General features: G+C 51.4%; 1 protein-coding gene across 1 annotated transcript in view; it reads right to left on the reverse strand.

Moving 5' to 3' along the window:
- The window catches only part of Vdr (vitamin D receptor), a 59,464-nt gene extending 34,815 nt beyond the window's left edge, over positions 1 to 24,649 (reverse strand). Inside the window, exons 1-3 of the mRNA XM_036208753.1 lie at positions 24,630 to 24,649; positions 4,195 to 4,271; positions 1,223 to 1,370 (exon numbers count right to left, since the gene is read on the reverse strand). Of these exons, the coding sequence (XP_036064646.1) occupies positions 1,223 to 1,368 (146 nt within the window). The 5' untranslated portion in view covers positions 1,369 to 1,370; positions 4,195 to 4,271; positions 24,630 to 24,649. The remainder of the gene's footprint in view (positions 1 to 1,222; positions 1,371 to 4,194; positions 4,272 to 24,629) is intronic.
- Positions 24,650 to 25,470: the final 821 nt, after the last annotated feature.

Raw genomic sequence — 25,470 nt, forward strand, 5'->3', positions numbered from 1 at the left:
GGCCGGGCGGTGGTGGCGCACGCCTTTAATCCCAGCACTCGGGAGGCAGAGCCAGGTGGATCTCTATGAATTCAAGGCTAGCTTGGTCTACTCTATACTTTGCTCTTTTCTGATATATCATCAATTAAATCTCAGAATAACACTCCACAGCATCGGGGACGGATGTTAGCACATGTGAACAGTTGGTTAGCTGAAACACAGGGATGCTCAGAATGATTAAGTGAGGTTGGATATTAAGTCGATGGCATGGACAATACTTTAGTATTGTCCTTCTGACCAGCTTTATGGCAGGGTTGGTCTCATTGTGTGCCAATGAGACTCTCCTTGATCTCTCTGTAGGTGACTGCCCAGCTGCCCTGGCAGAAGAGTCCACTTGGGACTGCCAGGCCAACCTTGTCGCCCAGATCTGAACTCCATTTGTTCTTTCCTCTCCTCACAGCGCCCTGTTCTTCCATCTACCCACCTGCAGCCACTAGTTTCTTTCCAAAGAGTTACTTCCAGGCTATTCTCTTTCCAAGATATGCCAAATGCTAACTTTTTCAAACTTCCTGCTCCCCAAATCCTTTTCCCCCCATCTATCCCTTTCTAACTCTGGCTTTGGGTAAGATCATCCTTGGACCCTCTCAAGCATTGTCCCCAAGCTGTCTGAGCCTGCAGTCTTAGACTCACATAAGAAGAGTGCAGGAGGAAACACTGGCCCTGACTGACCTAACAGGACCGGGGCAAACCCCTGACAGTGACTGACAGGCAGGCCGCCGCTGGTTCACCTGGGTAAGCGGGCCATGGGTGAAGAGCCTCGCATAGCTCAGGCTCCGTAACCCATGGAGGGATGCAATCTCTTTTGTTCCATGCAAGGGTTTAGACTGGAGGAAGAGGCAAGCAGAAAAGCCAAATTCTGGGGCTTCCCCAAAGACGTGCCTGGTTTTTAAATGAGGAAGCTGCAATCCCCAGCAAGGAGGGGGTTCACTCTGAAGGGCAGACATGAGGCTCAGTGCAGCAGGTCAAGGGCTGGTGATAAGAAAAATCCACCTCAGGAAAGCGATTTCTGAGCAGTCAGAGGACACAGGTGGAGGGGTGGAGCCGAGAGGGTGCCGAGGAGAGAAAAGGCTGTCACCAAGCCCCCGTTGCTTACAGTAACTGGGAGAGCCACCGCAAGCATAGGGGTCCTCTTGAGGGAAAGGTTTGCTTCTCGCTTTCCCTTCCCTCTGTCGAGGGGACTCACCTGAAGAAACCTTTACAGCCTTCACAGGTCATAGCATTGAAGTGGAAGCCTGTGGCTCGGTCTCCGCACACTCCACAGATCCGAGGCACATTCCGGTCAAAGTCACCAGGGTCAGGCAGGGAAGTGCTGGCGGCCATGGCCTCCATCCCTGTAGGAACAACAGGCAGGCCACAGCCAGGGTGAGAGTCAGTGCCAGATGGCACTCAGCAGAGCCATCAGCCTATGAGAGCCCTTCCTGGAGACAGAACAGAGAGGAAGTTCCTTGGAGCCCTGGCCGCATGGCTGTCTTCACCAAGATAAGAAGAACAAGGCTCAGGACCACACTGCATTCAAATCCCACACTTTCTAGCTCCTTTTCAGAGAGGTAGTGGGCCTCTCTGTACCCCACTTCCTCATCAGAAGAGATGGTCTACTTTTGGGGGTGATCTGAACAAATGTGTGCACCCCCACACACACACCACCAGCACAGGCTCCAGTCCAGATGCCGTGAACAGGTCAGTGCCACTGTCCAAGAAGAAAATGGGGACCACAGTGGTGTGTAAACCCAAGGTCTTGCTATTCTAGAGCCTGGTTCTTGCAGCTAGGAAGCTCAGGGTCCCATGTCCTTAGTGGAACCATTTCTATTTTTGTTTCTGATGCACTTTGTGTGATTTTGGATGTCCTTCCGAGTAATGTGAGTCATCGCCGATTAGCTAATTTTGTTTTCGGAGATGATTTTTTATAAGTAGGCATTATCATCTAGACATGGATTTCACACTTGAGGAAAAGGGAGAGACAGGGAACAAAGTGTGGTGGTGCTGGTACGCCCTTCTCAAGAAATGGCTGACCTTTCTCTTCCATTAGGTAAATTTGGCCATGGGCTTTGCCTGCTGCCTCTAACTGTTGTCAGGCTCAGAGTTGACTCCAGGACATCTCAGGTCTCCCTAAAATGTTCTTGGACTCAATCTCCTAGTTTTTGTGAACCCTCTCAGAGCCATTGTATGTCTGAATGGCCTCTTTGACCCAAGGCAAGCGGGTCACTTGGGTCAGGAGGAAAACAGCAGGGAGACAGTGATGAGGGGTGGGCACCTGCTTCTGCCTCAGACTCGGGTACCGCAGGTGAGAGACAGAGGTCTAGGTACACGGGATCTCAAAGCTCATTAGTCAGATTTGGGGGTGCGGGTTTTGATTTTTTTTTTTTTTCGAGACAGGGTTTCTCTGTGTAGCATGTAGCTTTGGAGCCTGTCCTGGAACTCACTCTGTAGCCCAGGCTGGCCTCAAACTCACAGAGATCCACCTGCCTCCGCCTCCCGAATGCTGGGATTAAAGGCATGCGCCACCACCACCCAGCTATGGCCAGGGAGGGGGTGCAAGTTTTGAGATAGGGTTTCTCTGGGTAGACTTAGCTGTCCTGAAACACTCTGTAGACCAGGCTGGCCTCGAACTCACAGAGATCTGCCTGCCTCTGCCTCCTGAGTACTGGGATTAAAGGCGTGTATCACTACCTCCGGGCCATCTTTTTAAGTTTTTAAAATTACATTTACTTATGTATTGTGTGTGTCTCTATGGGGAGGTTGTGTCTGGTGCACACATGCTGTGATACACTTGTGGAGGTCAGAGGACAACTTGAGGGCTGTCTTCTCTTTCCATCATGTGGGTCCGGGAGACTGCATCAGATTCAGGCTTGGCAGCTAGTGATTTATGTGCTGAGCCATCCCAACAGCTCCTGAAATCCTGATTAATCTCAAAACAATTAAAAATAAAGGGAAAAGTGCCTTATGTCTGGCAACATTATCTCTGTGCAGATGTGCCCAACCTGTTGCCCATATACTCTATATGGCCAATGGTAGGTATAAATGTAGCTTAACACAAAACTGTGAACTTACTTAAAACATTATAAAGCATACGCATGCGTGTGTGTGTGTGTGTGTGTGTGTGTGTGTGTGTGTGTGTGTGTGTGGTGTGTGTGTTTGATTTTTTTTGTTTTTTTGCTTTTTAACATAATTGTGTGGCTCTCAAGCATGAACTTCGTGGCTGGTAGTGTCCTGCTGCAATGTCAAAAGGCTGAACATGCCTGTGGGATGATCCTGAGTCCAAGGTGACTCCTACGAATTTCTAGAACATAGCAGACATCCAAGATGTGGGCAAGGATCCCAAAGCCCAAGATCACGACAGGGTATTAGGGGAAACTGTTTAGGATGCTACTGGCTTCGCCCTAGGTCGTCAGAGACGCTGCTGTTCCAATGCATCATCATGTTGCTACAGAGTTGGGGTCAGTCAGGCTCCCAACACCTTGTGGGTTTGGTGGGAAAAGAGAATTCAAATGGGAGATGGGGAAGAATACTAGTCAGTTCAGTCCAGCAAAGTGAGTCCCACATCACATGACCTCACTGAAGAGGCTGTGATACAAGCCAGGCGGTGCCGCGGAGCCACAGCACGGCACAGTGCACTGTGAGACACTGCCTTCCCGTCAGGAGATGTCCTGGCACGGGGCTAGGAGCCATTGTCCCAGGCTGGACAGAAAGGCTAGATCTGGCTGCAAGAGACACAGGTGAACAGGATCCTCACAGGAGAGTAGAGAGATCGCCCAGCTCTGCTTGGGGCTATTAGGTACTACTAAAAAATGTCAGTGCTTCAGCAGAATCCAGATGGAGAAAGGAGGCTCAGGACTCAGGGGCCTGGAAGTGAAAAGTTCCAGGAGGCACCGGTAGAGAACAAGGTGGGCAGGAGGGAGAAAGAGAAGATGGGACACACATCTCGGAAAGATCAACACAGTGGTACCCTACTGACCGGGAGTGCCCCGCTGACTGGAAGCTCCAGCTCCCACCCTACCCCACACACCAGAGAGTCTCAGCCATGGATTTTGCTGCTTTGGGACTCGTGTGCAGAGGCTGGGGCAGCATTCCCACCCTTCCTTTGTCTTCTTCTTTGCAATGACCCCTTCTTGCCCCTCAAACACAGGAGCGGGCTAGGAAGCTTGGGGATAGACCTACCTGAAGGAACAGGGTGTGAGTAGATCCCAAGGATGCTCTCGTGGGAAGTCTTGCAGGTATGTCCGACCAAAAGAACTCTGAAATGAACAAGAGGAGACATTTTATCTAAAGTATCTTCAGTGTCCCAGCCAGGAGCCCAATATGCCATACAAGACTTGCCAGGGGAGTGGGGTCCTAAGACAAAAACAGGAGGCATGAGGGCTGTTGCTGGCAGGGATGAAGAGGAGGGAACCGGGCGACAGTCACAATGGCTGTCTCTCTCTCCAGGTAGAGGGCAGCAGTATGAAACAGAAGAAATGAGGGTCACAGCTAGAGCAGGGTGGGTACAAGGCCCCCCTCCCGCAAGGCCCCCCTCTTGCTGTGTTCCCCTGTCTGAGGGAGACCTGACACTCTGCTGAACCCTCCTCCAGATTTGGGGGATACTCTGGGAAGTGGAACATAGAGCATCCTAGAATGTGGCTCAGTGCTGGAGGAGACTGCAGCCTGGGGCCCTGGCCTCTGGAGTGCCTTCACGGGCAGGCGTCTGTGACTTGTTTGTGGAGAGTGGGAGTGGGTATGAAGGTGCTGTGGGGTTAAATACAGCAATGTACAGCTCTCAAACCGGATGTTTCTGGCCACTTTTAGCTGTTTTCCAGACATGCAAAGCCTGAGGTAGGTCTGATCCAGGTCCAAACTCCGGGTTTTAGTGGTATGACTGGTTACCAAAGTGGGGCTGGCAAAATTTCACTCTTCCTACATCTCTGCCCACAAGACAGACGACAGACAGACAGATAGAAGACAGACACATACACACTCGTTCACACACATGCTTCCTCCCTGATACCAATAGGAGGTAAGTGTGGAAACACATAGATGTGACGGTACTGGAACTTGAACCCTGGAAAAAGCCCCTAAGCCAAACCCCAAGTAGACAGAGCCCAGGCCCCCAATGTTGCTGCTCTTCAGAAATCTCTGTTCCATTGTGGCAGGAAGGGAACAGCCCAGGGGGCTTCTGAGACCTGGGCCCAGCCCTAGAATCGCCAGCCTCCAAGCCTTCTGCCACCTCTTGGGTACCATCAGGTCCTTAAGAAAAGCAGTGGGTGTGGAGCTGAGCCGATCCGATCCCAGCAAGGCTGGCCCACTGCAGGCTGTGAGTGGTGGGAAGTGTGCTTGCTGGGAAAAGAGAGGCCACTGGACCCCAGACAGGGGTTCCCTCTCTTCCCATTGCTCATGGCCCTGTTGACCACACTGCCCAACAGTATATGTGACTTGCTAGGCTTCCTTCCTGTTTCTTAAGAAGGCTGGGATGAGAGCAATGGCTAAGAAGGGACCATGGCTTTCCTGTCTTCAACCCCTAAGACTTTCAGAGGTCAGACGTCATCCAGGTAGACCATCACCCTTGACCTTAAAAAAAAAAGTCTGGAGACCATCTAACACGCTCTAGGCCTGCTAAGCGATACACACTTTATTTCACATAATCCTTACAGTGGTCCACGCGGCAGGGAGCACACCCATTTTACAGATACCAAAACCAAAGTTCAGAGCATCTTGAGTGACTTGCTAGGCAATGGGCGGTACCAAGCAAGGGCAGATGAGGGCAGGCTGATTCCAGTGCCCACGGTGCCTTCTGCAGACTCCTCCCATTCCCAGGGACATCATCAGAGCAGACACCTAGTGCTCTGTCCTGGGCTCTGCTCCAGGACTGCCACAGTCCTCACTCACTTAGGTCTCACCACACCCTCATTAGTCAGTCATTGTCATGATCCCTGTCTCAGGGATGGGAGAACCAAGCTGCTGGTGTTTGGAGCTCAGCTGAGTCTCCACTCACCTGGCCACACTCCCTGTGGGGAAATCTCTCAGTCATTTCCCCAACGCTAAGCCCTGGATAACCCTCATGTCTTCTAAGGCAGGAGGCGATGCAGACAAAAATCCCCAGGGTCATAACGGAAGACTGAGGCGGATACCAGCCCCCTCAGCCGGGAAATTCTGACCAGCACACAGACCTTTGTCATCCATTCAGCCACTGGATGGTTCTTTCAGGAGAAATTATGCTAGCATCAGCTTCTGGGTCCAAGAGCAAGGTGATAGGAAATTGGGTCAAAGACACGGGCTTAAAATGGGGACCAGTGGAAAAAACACTTCACGTCTCCACACACCCACCGGCAATCGTGTTCTGAGCACAGAGAACATTCTACCACTTTTGCTGGGGCTGTCCCCAGAGCAACCTACTCCTGACCCTGACCTAGCCCTGACCTTATCTTAGCAAGAAATGAGATCACACAGTTCCTGCCCGACACCAATGTCACAACCATTGCCTCCTCGTCACCCCCACTTGCCCAGTTCAAACCACAGGTGCCATCTTCCGTCAGCAAAGAGCCTGAGCTCAGATAAGTCCAGCACGCACGCACGCACCCACGCACGCATGCACGCATGTACGTGCGTGCATTCCTCCTTGGGGTCCTGAGGGTGACTGGAGCTGTGTGTGTGGGGATGGATGGTCTGGAGCTGGAAAGAGGCTGACCACCGAGGTCTTCTCCAGTTCTGAGAAAGCCCCATCATGAAGAGACTGTCACTGAAACTGACCCCTGATCCCTCAGATAAGCCCCAACGTACATGCCTGAGGTGATGCATCCGTCTTCTGATGCTAACGCCCTGTGAACTACGACCCTGATGCACCCTCAGATGGAGAATGGTGCTCAGGAGAGGGGCCCTCAATCAGCTTGGGAACTACAGTGATCAAAACTTAGCTTTTTAATGGTTGACACTGGCTCAAAGCTCCCGCTCCTTCTAGAAGAAAATGGGAAACTAAGTCAGTCCCCCCAAAGCAGAGAATTCTTCCTAACACCCATACCCACAGAAAACCTCACACTGGGCTCCTCTGGGGTAAGCAGGCCTATGTAGCTGCCAAAAACTCTGCCTGTGGACTTGTGTGCATATGACCACTTCTTTCTTTTCCTTTCTTTCTTTCTTTCTTTCTTTCTTTCTTTCTTTCTTTCTTCCTTCCTTCCTTCCTTCCTTCCTTCCTTCCTTCCCTCCCTCCCTCCCTCCCTCCCTCCCTCCTTCCTTCCTTTCTTGTTTACCGTCTTCCTGTGCCCAGGGTGAGCTCTGTATGACCCTTCTAAGTTTCGATTCGCCCTTTCTTCATTTTAGCAGGTCAGTTAGGCACATGATATCAGGGCCAGCCACGGTGACCCACTTCCTTTCTTCTGTTGGCACCATGCCCACTCTATACCCACTTTCTCTGTCCAGAGCAATCGCGGCACTGTCTCCCAGAAGACGCTGGGGCAGGAGGAGGGTGGTGTGCAGAGTGAAAAGGAGGGAGGGGAGATGTACTGAACAAGCAGACCGCATCTGAACGACCCCTTACCTCACTGTCCACCCTCCACATCTCGGCGCTGAAAGGCGACCTATCACGACCTGACCCAACGGTCTTCCTTCCCTTCTAGAATATTCTGATCAGTTCTCCTGATAGAGAACCATTGCTCCTGGCAATCCACTCTCTTCGGACGAATCCCGGCTTAGAAAGTTCAGTATGCAAAGACGCTGTGTAGCTTCCGATTGCTGTGTTGGGCCAGCTCCTTTCTGATGAGCCCAGTAAGCCATTCTCTCAGGGTCTTTGGGGGAGGGTCCGAAGGGGCTGCCACATGGGATCATTGTGCCACCAGTTAGCAAAATATCATAAAATAAAAAGATCCACAATGTTACGATGTGAATGGGGCAGCAGGGTGACGAAAGGAAAATAGAGATGCATTTGATTTTTAATTGATCCCAGGTATGCTCATGATTTGTACAGGGCAGGAAGGAAGAGAGCAAGTACAGCCTGTGTCTGCCTCCATGGCTTTCCCAAAGGTGGAGAGAGCTGCAGGTAGCTGTCTGTGCTCCAACCAGGACTGTCTCTGTCCTCAGCACTACAGCACCACGCACATTTATTATGCTCACCAAACATATCTAACCACTAACTGAACAACAGTAAATTCAGTGGCTGATGGCCCCGGCAGTTGACAGGAAGGAGTTTACCCTTTGAGGTGGTTCTTAATCAGCCATTTGGGGAATATACATCTCTGAGAACCTGTAAAAGTCATGGACTGGTACCCTATAGCATCAGGGGGTAGAGAGTCACGCCATAGAAACTGGGCTAGAAATTCCCATTTACCAAGAATCTCTTGGCCAATGTTCTATCACCTTTGGGTGTACAAACAGTGTCTTAGATCTGGGCAAAATTCAGAGTTAGAAGCCCCTAGGCAATGGGGGAAGGAGACACATGGCTTGCTCAGATGGATTTCCATTTCTTATCAGCAACAATTATTCCTGCAAGCTGCTTTTTTTTTCCCCAGTGGAAAGTCTGCCCTCAGCTTTGTCAACAAGATTTCTGGGCTGATTACTGCTCTCCAGGTAACAGGAGGGAGGCCCCATCATTGCTGGAAAGCGTGGGCAGCCATGGCAGCGGAGCACATGGGGGAGCCAGCCCTGTCGCAAGACGTAAAGCCAATCTCTCGGGTTCAACAGCTAGGGAAATCGAGGCTCTCAGAAGGAAAGTGAGTTATCTGAGGCTACATCACAAAAAAAAGCATGCTTCCTCCCCACCACCCTGGCCAAGTCCTAAGAAATCTGCCTGCCTGAGCAACTCCCAAAGAGACTGTGGGGTGGGGAGAAATGAGCCGTGGGATGGGTTCATTCTTTGAAGGCGGTTGTGGGAAGGCCCCTGCAAAAGCCCTGATAGAATGTTGTGACCATTTAAAATCAATCCCTCTTACAGCAAATACAGAGAAACCGAAGGGTGAATGGGGCTTACTCCCTTCCTACATGTCCAGATCTTGGATTCAGCTGTCATAGCCAATGAGTTATGGGAGTCAATATAGCTAGAAGGCATTTAGATGGATGTGGGATACACCTGGCCTGATCTTTTGCTACTCTAGCTGGGCCTTCCTAGGATATTAGGAAGGGGCATTGCTCAGGGGTATCAAGTACACATAAAAAATGGTGAGACAAGAGAGATTATTTGCCCAGTGACTTGGAGACCAAGACATAAAAATTGGGACAACCTCAAGAATACAGGGAAATTCAGACTTCTGTGAGGATCCAACCCTGATATTGCTGATAGCTAAATAGAGCTTTGCTTTTTTTCTTTTAGTAGAATTTTTATTTTTATTTTATTTGTTTTAACTTTTATTTAATGTGTATTGGTATTTTACCTGCATGTATATGTAAGGATGTTGGATCCCCTGGAACTGGAGTTACAGACAGTTATGAGCTACCATGTGGGTGCTGGGAATTGAACCCGGGTCCTCTGGAATGACAGTCAGTGCTCTTAATCCCTGAGCCATGGCCCCAGCCTTAAGCTTTGCTGTTTGAAAAGTCCCAGTAGGCATGAACTGTCTCTTCCTGTAAGACAGCTCCAAGCCCAGCCTTGGGTGCCCTCCACACCCCTGTCTGGGTTGAATCATCTAATGCTGGGATACTTTCAGAAGTCCTGGAGGCTGGTTCACTTGAGTTCAGAAAGAATGCTCTGAGGCCACCTCTCCCTACCCTAGCTGACCCTGGTCAGGTTTCTTTTTCTTCTTTTCCTCCTGAGGCCAATGTCATCTCTTAGTCACCCAGCTTCTACCTGCATCAGGTGACAGATCAACACTCCAGGTCCCGTGAGCTCTAAGACTTTGGTGGTCCTTAGCATTAGATGTTTGTGTCAGGCCTCTAAATCTAACTGGATGACTACCCAATCACTGTCCCTCAGTGTCCTTCCCTGGTCCTCATCCACTATAGCTGGAGAGCTTCTCTCCAGGTGCCACTAAGCCCCCACAGTCCCACAACACAGATATAAAATAATCACTCAGATGCTTATATTACTTATAAACGTTTGGCCGTGGCAGGCTTCTTGTTATCTACTTCTTCTATCTTAAATTAACCCATTTCTATTAATCTATACTTTGCCACGTGGCTCATGGTTTACTGATACCTCACATCTTGCTTGTCATGGCGGTGGCTGGCAGGTCTCTTCCTAGCCTTCCACTTTCCTGAATTCTCCTCTCTCCTTGTCCAACCTATACCTCCTGCCTGGTTACTGGCCAATCAGTGTTTTATTTATTAACCAATCAGAGCAGTGCATTTGACATACAGAACATCCCACAGCACATCCACAAATAGTGACATGACACTATTTGAATGTTGGGTTGTTGCGATGAGCAAAAGAGACCCCCCCGAGAAGCCATCATCACAGAACTGTGTGTTCAGAAGGAAGGTTGAGAAAAGCTGCAGGTTCTAGACTGGGGTGGGGGAGGTGGAAGCCTATACTCCATCCTAAACTCTCCATCCCAGATACTGCTCATGACATCACACATTTGCAGGGCTGTAAACATAGCTAGCCAGTCTATACATTCACCATGGCTGGCAAGACACTGGCTGCTTGGAGTGGAGGAAAATGGACCATTTTACTCTTTCTCCAAGTAAGCAGAGAAACTGGCCTATATGTCTAGACTCCCTCCATAAGGAAGATAAAGCCTGAGGCTTCCCAGTTGCCACTAATTACTAACCCTCGACCTATCATCTGGCACCTGCCCCCTTCCATGCCTCTGTCCTCATAGAGGGACTGAAATCATAGCAATCCCCCAGTTGTCCCCGGTCTGTTATCAGGACATGGGCAGCCTTCATGCTATCCCTGTCCACCACTGTGCATAGGAACACAGGAGAAGGCAGGTGTCGGGGCTGGAGCCGGGAGGTGGCAGGGAGAGATGTAGCATCCTGAGACCCTGGCTGCCTCAGCTTCTGGAAGGTCCTGTAAGAGGACCTGATCCAGGCTGGGGTGGGGCCTTCACTGGCTTTTCCATTCATTCTGGGTGGGATAGGTTCTGAGGCCTGCTTTAGAATCAGTGAAGGACCCTGGGCTTCTCAGAGATAAGCAGGCTTGGCAAGGTCCAGTTCCATGAGGAACCAATTTACCATAAGATGTTCCCTGTATCTTCTGGGTCCTTAGTGAGGAGAGATATCTCCATGTGTTCGTGAAGCTTCTCAAGGCCTATGCCAAGTAAGAGGACTTAAGCCTTAGAGGCCACCAACAGTCACCCCAAGCAACACCAGCTGCTTCCCAGTTTTTGATTAGAATGACATCTCCCTAGAAAACTTCTCTATATCTTTGATTTGCTCAGGCTTTTGTCATCCTCTGTGTAGATCTGTGTAGATCCCTCTGGGGACCCATTAGAGGACAAGGGGGCAATATCATTTTTTCTTAGTCTCACAGGGGTGGACATTGGTGTTGGCTTCTGTTACCTAATGGTTGTACCGAGGACTGAATCTGCAGCCTTGAGCATGCCAGGCAAGCATTCAACCACTGGGCTATTTCCCCAGCTGCTACCTGATCTTTGATGGTGACCTCTGCCTAGCCCTCAGCACCGACTCCAAGGCAAGGCTGGAACTAGAAGTCGGAGACCTATGGTGAGCAAGACGTAGCTCTGGCCTTCTCAAAGCTTACAGTCCACAGGGGATGGATGACAAACGGGACCCCTTGATTCAGTGCGTCACATGCTACGATGTGGGTAAGCACAAGAGAGGACAAAAACACGGTGGGGAGCCCCTGGCCTCATCCCCGGGGGATGAGGTATAGACCCCGAGTCATAGGGGCATTCTCGTAGAGCCATTAGTCACAAGGTACAAGGGTGAGGCAGAGGAGAGAGCCCAGCTCAGGAGGCCAACACACACACACCCCCCAAAACAAAACAACCCCAAACTTTCATGGGAGCAGATGAAAAGAATGAAAGTTTTGACCAGGGTGGATGAAAGGCAGCTCTCGCATCACCAACCCTTCTTCCATTCATCAAATTGTCAAGGGTGGCAAGATATGGTTGCTGGGCACAGGAAGAGCAGATACCACCCAGTTCCAGCTCTCCAAATCTGCCTTTGCCACACCACTCAGCCTACCCTGGCTCTCCTGGCCAACAAGCCACTTCTTTGTTACCAGGAGTCACTTTAAGGAAGGGGGCTGGGTACAAAAATATACAGTGCTCACAAGCAGCTTACATCGTGGACAGGGGTGGTGAGCTCGATCTTTGCATTAGAGCTCTACTGGACAACAATGCCTGAATTCCACGCATCAGGCCAAATGCTATTGGAGGGTTCTTCCCCCGGGCCGCAGAGGGGCAGGGAAGGTCAGCCTTTCCAAGCCATTGCCCACATTGCCCAGCTCCTGCCCATTGGCTCTTTTCCTCTTCTTTGTCTCCTTTGTTACCCCTGGCAGAGAGAGATGGAGAAGATTTAACTCATAGCTTTTAATAAATGCTGCCTCAGGACAGAGGAGGAGTTAATCCATGGGGCTCTGGAGGAACGGCTTCTCTCTCTCCTGATCAGCAACCTGCCGCCTACAAGCAGGGACCTAGGCAGAGGGTGGCTCATGGCCATCTTCCTCCCTGAGTCCCAGGCCCCCTGTACTACACAGAACTCCCCTTGTCTTCCAACTGCCAGGAAAAGCAGATATCCTGGAGAAGGGATGTGAAGGGGCAGCTCAGAGCCTGGCTCCATGAAAGGCTTCCAGGGAAAGCCTCCTGTGCTTAGGGCCCTCCCCATGCCTGCCGTTCCTTGGAGCCAGGCTTTGCAGAGCTGGGGACCATGATCAACGGGGCTCACTCATTACTGTCCTTCCTACCCACGCTGGCTTCACTGTGTCAGATGGAGCTGCGGCCAGCTGAGCAGCCAGCTCTCTAGGCGAGGCCAGTGGCCATGGCCCTTCCTGCCCCTGGGAGTAAAGGTGATGGCCCCTCCACTCACCACTTCCCCTTGTGTCCCAGAGCTCCTCCTGACCTGAAAAACATCTCTGTAGCCGCTTCTTCAGGAGCCCTGGATTGAAGTTTAACAGAGATAAAAATAATTCTCTTGAGTGAGCTATTTTCTGCCTAGCTTTTGGAATAATAGCTCACGGTGACAGGCAGCGGGGTGGGGTGGAAGCTGGCCGTAGGCCACCATCCTCTTAGGTCCTTCCACAGTGACAGGCCCACTGCCTACTCCCCCCCCCCCCCAGCCAGGCTTTGAAGAGAGACACTCAGTCGCTACTGTCTATTACCACCTGCTGCCACCTGCCGCCACCTGTGGACCCACGTGCGAAGTGAAGGTCAGATCTCGTGGGAGCCAGGGGTGGTAAGTCTTCATGCATAGCTCCTGCTCTCTTTGAATGGGAAGAGGAACAGCACCTCGTCTTCAGTGAGCCGGCGAGTAAACTACACACATCTCACAAGACCGTTGAATCAGCTGAGATAAAACATTTCCAAATGTGTCGCAAAAACTGTCACACTCCATAGAAACGTTAGCTGTGACTTCACTGTGATTCGGGACGAGAAGGAGGAGGAAAAAATTCAGGAAGAAGGCAGACGCTAAGAAAGGCATATTTAAGGATTTGAGGCCCATGATCAGCTCTCTGCTGACATCTAGGAGCCCCAAGTCCAGCCTGGGAGAACCAAGTGAAGAGCAGGGTTGGGAGTGTAGCTCATGGTAGATCACCAAGGCCCAGGTTCACTTCCCAGCACCACACACAGGCACAGAGGTCGTTTGTAGTGTGTGCTGAGCACTGGCTTCAAGTAACAAAGCTCCACTGTTTTCCTGGTCTTGTTTTCTTTTGCCTAGCAACATTTTGTTTAACTGTTAGCTCCTTATGGGTTTGTTTGTTTGAGACAGTGTCTTAAGTAGCCCCTCCTGGCCTCAGGATGACTTTGAACTTCTGATCCTCCAATTTTTGTTTCCCAAGTGTTGGGATTACAGGTGCGGGCCACCAAACCCAGTTTATGCCATGTCGGGGAGTCGAACCCAGGGCTTTGTGCCTGCTCGGCAAGCACTCTACCGACTGAACCACACACCCCTAGACTTGTTAGCTTCTTATTTCTCTTAATGACTTGCCCTCTCCCGCTCATGGGAGAGACTGGAGAGAGGACAGGAGGCAGAAAGAGAGGGAGGGGTCCTGGAGGAAAGGAGGGCTTCAGGTGCCAGCTGGACGCTAGCGGAACCATGTACCACAGCCTGTGCTTCTGTCGAAGGACAAAGTAAAGACTCTTCTAGTGAGAGGCCTCTCCTGTCTTAGTCTATGCAGCACTCACCTGCTAAAACAAAGAAATAGAGGAGACCATAGAGACCCGAGGGCCTCAGGGGGGTTCTGCTGTCTACCCCCATCTCCAACAGAGAGTACACGTCTCCCCCCCCCCACCCCACCCAAGACAGGGTTTCTCTGTGTAGCCTTGGCTGTCCTAGAACTAGCTATGTAGACCAGGCTTGCCTGGAACTCACAGAGATCCGCCTATAGCCTCTGCCTCCCAGTGAGAGTACAAATCTTAAAAATTCACTATCAGTATTTAAAAATAGAATCCATCTGATATAAAGTGTTTGCCATGCCAAAGGACCCAGGTTTGGGTCCCCAACACCCATGTAAAAGCCAGCATGGTGGAGAGGAAACAGGGGGATCTCTGGTCAACCAGCTGGTCTAGCCAAATTGATGAGCTCCTGCTTCAGTAAGAGATAATATCTATCAAAAAGGGTGTAGGGAGCTGGGGGTGGGAAGTGGGGGAGAGGTGGTGGTGGTGGTGGTGGTGGTGGTGGTGGTGGTGGTAGTGGTGGTGCACACCTTTAATCTCAGTACTCAGGAGGCAGAGGCAGGGGGAATCTCTGAGTTCAAGGCCAGCCTGGTCTACAGAGAGAGTTCCAGGACAGACAGGAATACACAGAGAAACCCTGTCTCTAAACAAAACAAAACACCAAACCAAACCAACCAACCAACCAACCAAACAAACATAAGATGTAGAAACAACAGAGAAAAACATCGAGACTGATTTCTGGCCTACACACGTACTCGAATATAATCCCCATCCCTTGCACACACACAACCCCATCCCTCACACACACACAACCTCATCCCTCACATACACAACCCTATCCCTCACATACACAATCCCATCCCTCACACACACAACCCCATCCTTCACATACACAACCTCATCCTTCACACACACAACCCCATCCCTCACACACACAACCCCATCCCTCACACACACAACCTCATCCTTCACACACACAACCCCATCCCTCACACACACAACCTCATCCCTCACACACACAACCCCATCCCTCACACACACAACCTCATCCCTCACACACACAACCCCATCCCTCACACACACAACCTCATCCCTCACACACACAACCCCATCCCTCACACACACAACCTCATCCCTCACACACACAACCCCATCCCTCACACACACAACCTCATCCTTCACACACACACAACCCCATCCTTCTCATATACCAGAGAGAATAACAGAGAGGAGGGGCAGGGAGACGCAGAGGGGGATTTCACTTTAAAAACAAACAAACAAAATACTACGTGTCTAGCATGTCTAGCTTGCAATAAAAACTTAATTGGATCATGAGGCCACACTGGGCTGTAGCTCCAACGGCATTCTAGCTAGCCTGAGGTGGGCCCCATCTTTATAGCAGCCTGAAGTCCCCCATCTCTTCTCACCCCTTCAGCTTTACTCTCTGGCTTTGGCCCCTGCACCAGCTCACAGCGGCAGTAGAGCCCTGTGGTCAGAAAGACACTCTGGAAGAGGGGCTCTGGAGCCAGCCTACCCGCTGGGCCCAGGCCCTGGCTCTTCCCCTGGACCTGTTACCCTCACAATCACCTGTACTCTCTCAGCTTCTGTTTCCTTATCTGTGAAATGAGAAGAATATAACCCTGCATACCTCCTCAGCCTGTGAGGGGGCCATGGGATTATCCGTGCCAACTGCTTGGCTCCCTGTCTGGCACACAGCACCTGCTCAATCAATTTTGGTGCTGGTGACTGTGCCCAATTGGTATAATCACTGGGGAGGATTCACCCAAACTGCAGTCTGGCTTTTAAAGATGATTTAACCTTGCAAACGCTCTCTTCAACACACTCAATCTACCCACATACACAGGTATTTCTATGCAATAAGCGGCCCCTGAAGGACTCTGGGATGACCCGTTGGTGGGTCAGGACTTGGTGATGGGATTCTGTTCTTGGGGATAGTGGGGAACTGAACACACAGTCACAGCCCTGTCAGGTCCAAGATCTCCTCACCCAGGCTGGCCCTCAACTATTAAGACATTTGGTATTCAAGGGGGTCCTGTATGGATTTGATTCTCCTTCTCTTCCCAGGATCAGAACATCTAGGGTCCTTGTGAGGAGATACCTGACTGTAAATGATCCCCCTTCACCTCCGGTTTCCCAGGCTGCACACGGGATTGTAACCAAGGCGCCAGATCTCAAAAGGAGTTCATTAGGATGGAATTTTACCTGAGGCAGCCTCTCCTCCACTTCTTAATATCATGGCACCCAAGATGTGCATGTGCTTGCCAAATAGGCTGGGCAGAGGTAACTTCCCATCCCTGGCATGAGGCCGGAAATTCAGAACCATTTGGAACAAAGAACTCTGCCCTGAAGGTGTTTTCCAGCGCCTCCCGGCCAGTTGGGAACTGCCCTGCTCACCCTGGCCAGGCCTCACTGGCCATCTCGTTTCCAACCCTCGTGAACAAGAAGGGGAGGAGAGACTGAGCCGAATGACCTCCACTACAGAAGAGAGAGCCACCGCGTGAAGAGAGAGAGCTTGGCTGGTCCTAGAAAGGCCCTAACTGAAGTACTGGTTCTTTTACAGTAACTTAATGACTTTGGGCAGGAGAGCCAACCTCTTAATCCCTTTGAACCTCCATTTCCTCTTCATAAACCAGGGAGAGGCATGAGTGAGAAAACATAAAAGAGACATTTAATAGAGTGCCTGGAACATGGTAAGTTTTACTAACCATCGGTTAATATGACTTTCAGCTATTATATAATACGGTAACCTCCTAAGGGTCAAAGGTTGCTGTAGGGAGAAACACTGGGCAGAGTTGGGGGTGTGGGCAGCATGGTGGGGGGGGGAAGCTAGGCAGGGCCGGGCTGTTAAGCCCAGCTTGGGCCTGGCAGCCAAGGTGAGAGAGGCTTGAGGCAGAGGTACTTGTCTGCCCTCTGAGCCGACAGGCACAGACTGGCTGGTGTAATTATAGAGTTGATGGCTAGGGTGGCCCATGCAACTGCCCAGCCAGCCACATTCTTTAGTGGGGTGGGTGGGTGGGTGGCTAAGTTGGCAGCTGATTCTTTGTGTGGCTAGTAGGATGCTGAGCAGTTAGCAAACCCTCTCCCTAGCATCCCCAGGCAGGCTGTTTAACACCGGAAGCATTTGGCTCCCCACCCCTCCATGGCAACTTCTCTATACCCCCATCTCAGCCCTCCAGCTACTCCCTGCTTCCCAGACAAGTCAAGAAGGCTAAAAAGACGAGGTTAGACCCTGAACAATGGACCAATGAAGAAATCGATCTTGCCTGGAGCCTTAAGTATCCTAGAAGCCCTACAGGAATCCCATCAGAGCCTCAGCCTCAGTGCTGTGGATTAACTAATGTTCATGGCTCACATCTTCTGTATCCTTTTCTAAAAACGTATGTCCATGGAAAGTACGAACTTCTCCCAAACCCTTTGACAAAAATGCCACTCAGTAGGTATTAATTGAGCATGTAAGCATATGCTCAGTGCTAACATCGTGCTCTGGGGAGAAGTGAGGAGTTGTGAAATTTTGGCAAGGTTGTAGACTCAAGGTCCCTTATCCACTGCTGGTGGAAGGCCAGAAAGATAAAACTTCAACCACACCCAGAGGTCGGGCACAGAGGTCACAGAATGCAGAGTCCACCTGTCCACAGTGCCTCGGATAAGCACACCCTCAGAAACCAGGTCTCTGGCCCATGACAATACTGTGGTAGCTAAAAGGAGCCTGCAGAAGCTTGTCTAGCACAACTCTGTCATTTTAGAGATGAAGTCGACATTGAGTATTGAAAAACATGAGGAAGAATGGGATGGTCCATCCACAGCCAAAGGGAGAATTTTTTTACATCAATTTTTAAAAAATATCAATGCCAAACATGGAGCTCTGTGTGTACCAGCAATGTCATTCCTAAGTGAACTAGGAAGCAAGTATATCATCATTTCATAGTAGCCCCAAACTGGAAACAACCCAGATGACTGCCCACAAGAGGGAGGACATACAATTGGAAGAGGCTCAGAAATACAGCCCCAGTGAAAGGGCATGTGACAGAGAGTGATGTGTGAAAACCTTAAGGCCATGCAACCCAGTACTGCACACTGTTTCAAAAACACATTTAGATGATAACCCAAATTTCCCTTGCGTTTGATCCCTGAGTGGCGGGGAGTTTGTAATCCCAAATCGGGAGGTGCGACAGGCAGATCCCCGGGGCTTACTCTCTGCACTCTAGCCTAATGGATGCGCTCCAGGCCAGTGAGAGGTGGACAGTGTTCCAGAGGTCGATACCTGAGGTTGTCCTTCGGCCGACATGACTGCCGACACACACCACACACACACACACACACACACACACACACACACACACACGAGAGAGAGAGAGAGAGAGAGAGAGAGAGAGAGAGAGAGAGGGAGAGAGAGAGAGGGAGGGAGAGGGAGGGAGACAGAGAGACAGAGAGACTGAGAGACTGAGAGAGAGACAGAGAGAGGAGAGAGACAGCTCACATGCATGTGCACACATTAAATCTTTTTACATTTATTCATTTATTGCGTTCACGTGGGCATGCACCCAATGCACATATGGGTGTCAGAGGACAGCGTGTAGGAATCCGTTCTCCTCTTCCACCATGAGGCTTCTGGGGACTGAAGTCAGCTTGTCAGCTCTGACAGCCAGCGCCTTTACCCAAGGAGCCTTCTTGTCAGCCCAGACACACGTAGATTTTAAAAAGTTTAATTAATTACTACAAATGCTCTACCCCTAACTTGGGTGGTTAGCATAGTTGCATAACATCTGTAAGCTTGCTATATACTCTTGTATGATGTATTATTTCTCAATTAAAAGACAAAACAAAGCAGAAAAACAGCTGAAGAACCGGAATCACATGGGATGCTCCCTCAGAATCACACTCAGCAGTGCTCCCAGGTTCCTTGTCTAACACTTGGCAGAATGAGAAACCAAATCTGCATTTAGCCAGGTGCCAGGACAGCCATTTCCTGAGCTCCCACAGCACCTTCCACAACGCCTGGGTCTCTGTGCTATCAGTTCGGAAACCGTCATCATCATCTTTCCGGTGTCTTAGCCCATGACTGCTGGATGACTGGGTGAGCCTTTCCAGACCCTACCTACTCTGTGCCAGGCACTTGACTTTACTCAGCTAATCCTCAACAGTCACACATCGGAGCTATGACCATCCCCAATTTACAGACAGGGAAACAGGAATTTGGAGGGATTAAGAAATTTGCCCAAGATCACTAACTAGTGAGTGTCAAAGCCAGAAAGTCTGACTCTATTTCTCCTGCCCTCCCCGGCTGCTTGCCCTGCCTGGAACCCTCTAGCCACATGCTAGAGGACATTGTAGCATGTTAACCCCAAGGGGAAGTGTGTAAATGAAAGGATTCAGGCGCTCAGCACAGAGCCTGCCTGGAGGCCATCAGAACAGGCAAGAGTCCATTTCTCCAGGTAAGAGAGTTAGGATCAGGAGCCTAAAAGGGACAGTCGGGGCAGGGTGGGGGTGGCTAGAGGAGACAGATGGGCAGGTGGGACAGTGGCCTTTAGCCTGCTCACTTAGCGTGCCGCAGTGATTTGTTTGAAGTTGAAAGAGGATCTCTCATTCCATTGCCTTCCAGGCCATCTAAGTCTTGCTGGATTCTGGGCAACTTCTGCGCAACCTTAGATTTCTCAGGTTCTTTGATGCCTCTGGAGTAGGGTGTATGTCTAAGACCACAACAGAGGCGCAGAAGTTTATGGGAGCCTTTTGAGAAACTACCATCCCCAGAGCAACCTTTGGCCCCAAAGAGAACTTACTCTCAGGTCAGCCTGTTCTAACTAGTTAGTAAATCTAACCCTACAGCTCACAAACATTTATTACGGGCCTATAACACGCAAGGCGCAGCACTAAGTGTCTGCGACTGCTCTGGGAATGCAGAGGTGCAGAGTTCCCGGGGATTACTCCTGTGGTTTCAGCATCCTACAGACTCAGGTATTGATCCTGAGTCTCCTTTCCATGTTGCAACCTCACCAAGACTCAGTTTTCCCATTTACAGAGTGGGCACAGGAGTTGCTCCTTCTTAACAAGGTAGAGAGTGGTAGGTCAGGAGGCGGGGCTTATTAAGTACATGGAACAGCGTCTGGTGTCTAGTGCCCAGTGAGCCACTGTTCCTGGAGTTATGACTCCAGTGCCAGCAGGTGGCACACACTAGACCTGTCACCAGCAAAGGCTTGAGAGCTCCACAGTGCCTGGAATGTCACACCATGCAGAACACCTCAAACCTTTGGCTTGACATCAGAGGGCCAGTGAGAGGCGGTAGCTTCCCAGGAACTGGTACTGGGTCCTGCCCAAACTCCACTTTCCCGCTGGTACAGCTGCCCACACCCTGCTAAGGACCAGGACTCTCCCCGGTGCAGAATGAGGACTTTGTGTGGCATCTGTTTCTGGGAACACTGCTTAGTCTATTCTTTGGCATGAGACCTGCGGGGCAGGTTTGCAGAAGCATGGCGTACACTCAGACTCTCACAGCTTCCTCTGCATCTGCCTCTGGCCTCTGCCACTTGCTCATCAGCCACCCTGTTCTCCCCTAGCCAGCCTGGGGGGGGGGCGGTCTCACCCACTTCACACTCACACACACAAGCAGGTGGGATTTCCAAAGAGGTCCTACTTGCTCTTTTCATTTGTGATAATGAGAAAGAATGATTTCCTGTTTGCCCGAGTAGACAGTCACCCCACAGTCAGGGAGGCTCCAGTCCCCCATGCCCTGCGCCTTAATCACTCCAACACTCAGCCTCTGGGGACTCTCCAGAGAGGCTACCCGGAGTATCTGGACCACAGGGACTCAGAAGGGAGGGCAGTTTCTCTTCCACATGTCACTACCACAGGATGCTGCTGCTGCCACCAACGCCTATAGCTTAGGTTGAGCAAGAAGTGTCTGTCCCCACCCTGGACCATTCCTCCAACAGTCAGAGGCAGACAGAAGACTCAAATGCTAGCATCCAAGGGCATCAGTTCCACGCCCCGCTCAGCAGCTTCTCCCCGGCTCTGCACGCTATCTTGGTTGTCCCTGGATCTGGATTCCAAGTGACCGTGCCCTTTATCTACATGGGCAAGGTCTGACTGCCCTTTCCTTCCTGGGTGTATACTCACTTTAGAGAGGGACTTCTTCGTGGGAGGTGAGAGTCCCCAGAGGTCTGGAAGGCAGAAGGACAAATGAAGAGTCTGTAGGGAAGGGATCAGAGGAAGCACAAGGCCGAGTCTTGGTTCCCCTGTACCCCAGATCCCCTGAGAAAACTGAAGAGGAGTTCACAGGTCTTTGTGTCCCTGTCTGAGGTAAGGGCGGCACAGGGAAATCCAAAGGCGAGGCCAGTCACGAGTAAAGGATGAAAGAATGTCACTTCAGTGGTGGGCTGGGTCTTTGACAGGGTGGCCAGGAGCAATTCTGCCCTCAAGGAAGAGACTGGATTGTCTGCCTAGGCCAGAGGGCAGGCTGGGGTGTTGGGGCTGCCCTGAGAATTATGTGATCCCACCCTCACCTCAGCATTAAGTCTCTCCCTCCCATCTTGTCCCTTAATCGCTCTGTATGACCTCTCCTGGGTTTGGATGATTAGATGTCCAGCTGACCCAGGTTCGGGCTTACGTCTCCCCATGGCCAGGCACAAAACCCTGTTTAACTCACGAGCATCCCAGTTTGGATCGTAAGTCATACAGTCAGTAAGGAAGGTTAGGGACAGATCAGAGATCTGCAACTAGCAGTGAGGTTCTGGTGGTCTAGGGCAGCTGCTGGGCTGGCTTCAGGCCAGTCGGAACCCTGGAACTGGGCAGCAGTGGAGCCGTGCCAGGGCTGCTGCTCCTCATGGGGCTGTCTTTGGAGGCTGAAGCCCGGCCTGCTGACATCCCTTGGCAGCCTGGCACCGTGCTGGGACACACAGGAAGCCCTTAATCAAATCTGGTCATGTCCTTATTCCCTCTACCTGCATCCCAAATGTACTCACAGCAGGGACAAGCAGAAGCTTGAGCCCTCTAATCCACTATCCAGCTACAAATTAGAATGTGACCCAGGTACCCTGCCTGGCCTGGCTGTTCTGCATAGACAGCAGCAGCCCAGAGGCTCAGCTCAGCCAGTTCCTAGGATGTAGGGTGGGAAAGTGAACAGAATTCTCCTGTCTTGGTAACTTCTTGGGCTAGCCCACCAGACCCTAGGCCAGTGGTTCTCAATCTGTGGGTCATGACCTCCATAAGGGTCATATATTAGATAATTCTGCATATCAGATATCTATACTACAATTCATAATAGTAGCACGATTACAGTTATGAAGTAGCAATGAAATAATTTTATGGTTGAGGATCACTACAACATGAGGAACTCTATTAAAGGGTCACAGCATCAGGGAGATTGAGAACCACTGCCCTGGGCCTTCCTCTATTGAAGGCCTAGGCTTTGGATACCTGCAATCTGTGCTGAAGGCAGAGGTCCCAGGGGTCTTTGGGGGCTTCTTAGGGGTCTCAGTCTCTCAAAGAGATCAGTTCAGAGGTAGACAGTGGAGGAAGACCGAGAAACCATATTACAGACAAGTATAGAATCCCAGGCATAGACATTTTCAGGGCCTCGAGAATATAGTCTCAGGACTGTATCTGGAGAAGTGTGAGGGATCAGCTGGGCTGCCTGACTCTCCTCCTTTCTCTCCTTTCCCTGTCCCTCCTCCGTCTTGGTCAGGAACCAAGTCATGGCTGCTCAGGAACAGCCAAACCTAAAGCCACAAGACTCAGCCAGAGCACAGAATGTGGATTCCTACTTTTCATAGTTTGAGGCAATGTCACAGTGTTCGCCTCCCTGGGTTCTTCTCAAACAAGCTAGAAAAGGCTAGTGTGTGTGTGTGTGTGTGTGTGTGTGTGTGTGTGTGTGTGTGTGTCACCTGTTTCTGTTCAAGGGTCTCTAGTATCCAAAACAAAGCCAGCAGAGACTTTTACTCTTACTGACTCCTGTTCTGGATGCATGCCAGGACTGGAAAGTATTCCAGAGAGATCCACACAGCTCTCTCCAGTCTTCAGCTAGGGAAGGAATAGAGTCAGTCCTCCAAATGTGAAATACCCTTAGCTCACGGAGTTGAGGTTCCTGGGTCTGGACAGCCCCTCTCTGCCTCTCGGAGACCCACTCTTACTCCCTAGCCTGGGGAATGCATTCCTTGCATTTTCTGCTCCCCAAACCTTCTGAGCTCCCCTGCATGCCTTAGATAGGTAACAAAGTAGAAGCGGAACCGGTAGCTGGTAAGCTGGTATTGGCATATACCTCCAGTTCCAGAGAATAGCCAAAGTCTCTTCATGGTCATCTGCAATCATCCCATGGCCATCAAAAACCATTGCTGACACTCCTGTCCCCCACTCCCCACCCCCATTCCCCATCTCCCCACTCCTGCCCGCCCCATAGCCATGAAGAAGATGGCCTTCCCCAGGGCATTGGGGCAGAGCTGAACTCCGTCCAAGAGAACTTCTGCAATGCTCAGAAAATGCTCGCCCAACTGCTTGCCTGGGCTCTGGCCCCTCTGCTGCTACTGAGCCCAGACAGGAGGCTGACTCACTCACCACAAGGAGGAGCAGGAGGAGGAGCAGGAGGAGGAAGAGAAGTGTGACCTAGGCTCAGTGAACTAAGGCTCCCCCAGCCCTGGCAGACAGCCTCAGGTGGGTGATAGCGGTTGTGGAGACGGTGGACCTGGAGATCACATGCGGTTCCCTTCCAAATCCTTCCTCCGAATCTACTCATCACGGGATTCAAGGCCCCTCACTCCCCAAACAGAAACTATTTCTTAGAACCCCTTCCTCAATTTCCACGCTGGCCCCTGAGTCCCTCTGGACATCTGTGGACAGGCTCTTCTGAAAAAGAAATCCAGTACACTAGCTCTCAAAGCGCCGGCGGTCTTAGAAAGTCAAGAAAAGAAAACTCCATTTAAAAGATCCCACTCCACTATCGCAGATGATCACACATGGGCCCTACAGGGTGATAAACAGGCTACACACACTCCACCCTCAGAGACCTTAGCTCCTTGGACAGCCAATCACGCCCTTCCTTACTCCTCCACTCCACGCCAAAGCTCCGGTCCGAGCAAGGAAACAAACGCTTGTTGTCCAGCGCGGAGAACCGTCTTAGCGAAGGACTCCTGCGCTGAGGGCCACCCGAGCATCGCGGAGGTGCCCCCTCGCCAGCCTCGCTCGAACTTCAGCTTTCTCAGTCCCGGGTGCCCTCTCAAGAGTCCCAACCTCATGGCACCACAGTCCGGATCTCAGTCGCCAACTTTGCTCCCGAGACTTGGACTCTCCAGCGCTTGCACCGGGACACTCAGACCCCCTAGACCCCGGACGCCCGCCCCCGAGTCTAATCCCTCACCCAGGACCCCCTTCCCGCCGCTCCCCGATCCTCACCTGGTCCCGAGGCTGGACACGCTGCCTGGCGCTCCTTTGAGGCTGGGCAGCTGCCTTTTGACAAGCAGAGACGGCTCAGCACCTGGCCCCGCCCCCGCAAGGCCCCGCCCTGGACCGCCCTGTCCTTAGCCACGCCCACCAGGTCCAGCCCTCTCCTGTCCTGCAACCTTCTTGACTTGGAATCAACCAACTACACTGTCGCCCAGGAGACTCTGCCTCGGGAAAGGCCCCACGACCTCCCGCCGCAGCGAGGCGCGGGCTTCTGCCCTCCGTGGGGCAGTCTTCCATGATTTCGTGTGTGCAGACCCACGTTTCTGCCTGCGGTGATCCGTGATGTATCCGCCACCCCCGCCGCCGCCGTGGTTCTACCCAGTCTGCTGCGACGCCTCCGCCAGGTGCGTCACCCGCACCTGAGCTGACCCCGGACCCCGACTCCCCGCGGCGCGCTGCGGGGAGCCGTTCTCCGTGCGCCCTTGGGAAATCGCTCCCCCCTCCCCCAAGTTTCTGCTGCAGGGCGCTCAGCCGGACTCCTCCGGTTAGGATAAACACAGCGGGACCCGAGTGGAGGTTGGAGTTGCGTCCTCTCTCCTACCCCGCGTTCAGCTTAACCACCGAGACGGAGCACGTTCCTGGTTAATTGCGATCCATGACAGCCGGCTTTGCCTAGACTTTTGGGGTCTCTGCACCCCAGATCCTCCCTTGCCAGAGAGACCCTGGTGTGAAGGAATGAAACAGGCACAAAGTACACCCCAAGATCTGGAACTGTGGAAGGCTACTGAGAACTCACTGTAAAATGAAAAAAATAAATTAAAAAAAATAATAAAAGGATAAAAATTACTCT

Source organism: Onychomys torridus, chromosome 16 (genome assembly GCF_903995425.1).
Source record: "Onychomys torridus chromosome 16, mOncTor1.1, whole genome shotgun sequence".
NCBI classification, from domain to species: domain Eukaryota; kingdom Metazoa; phylum Chordata; class Mammalia; order Rodentia; family Cricetidae; genus Onychomys; species Onychomys torridus.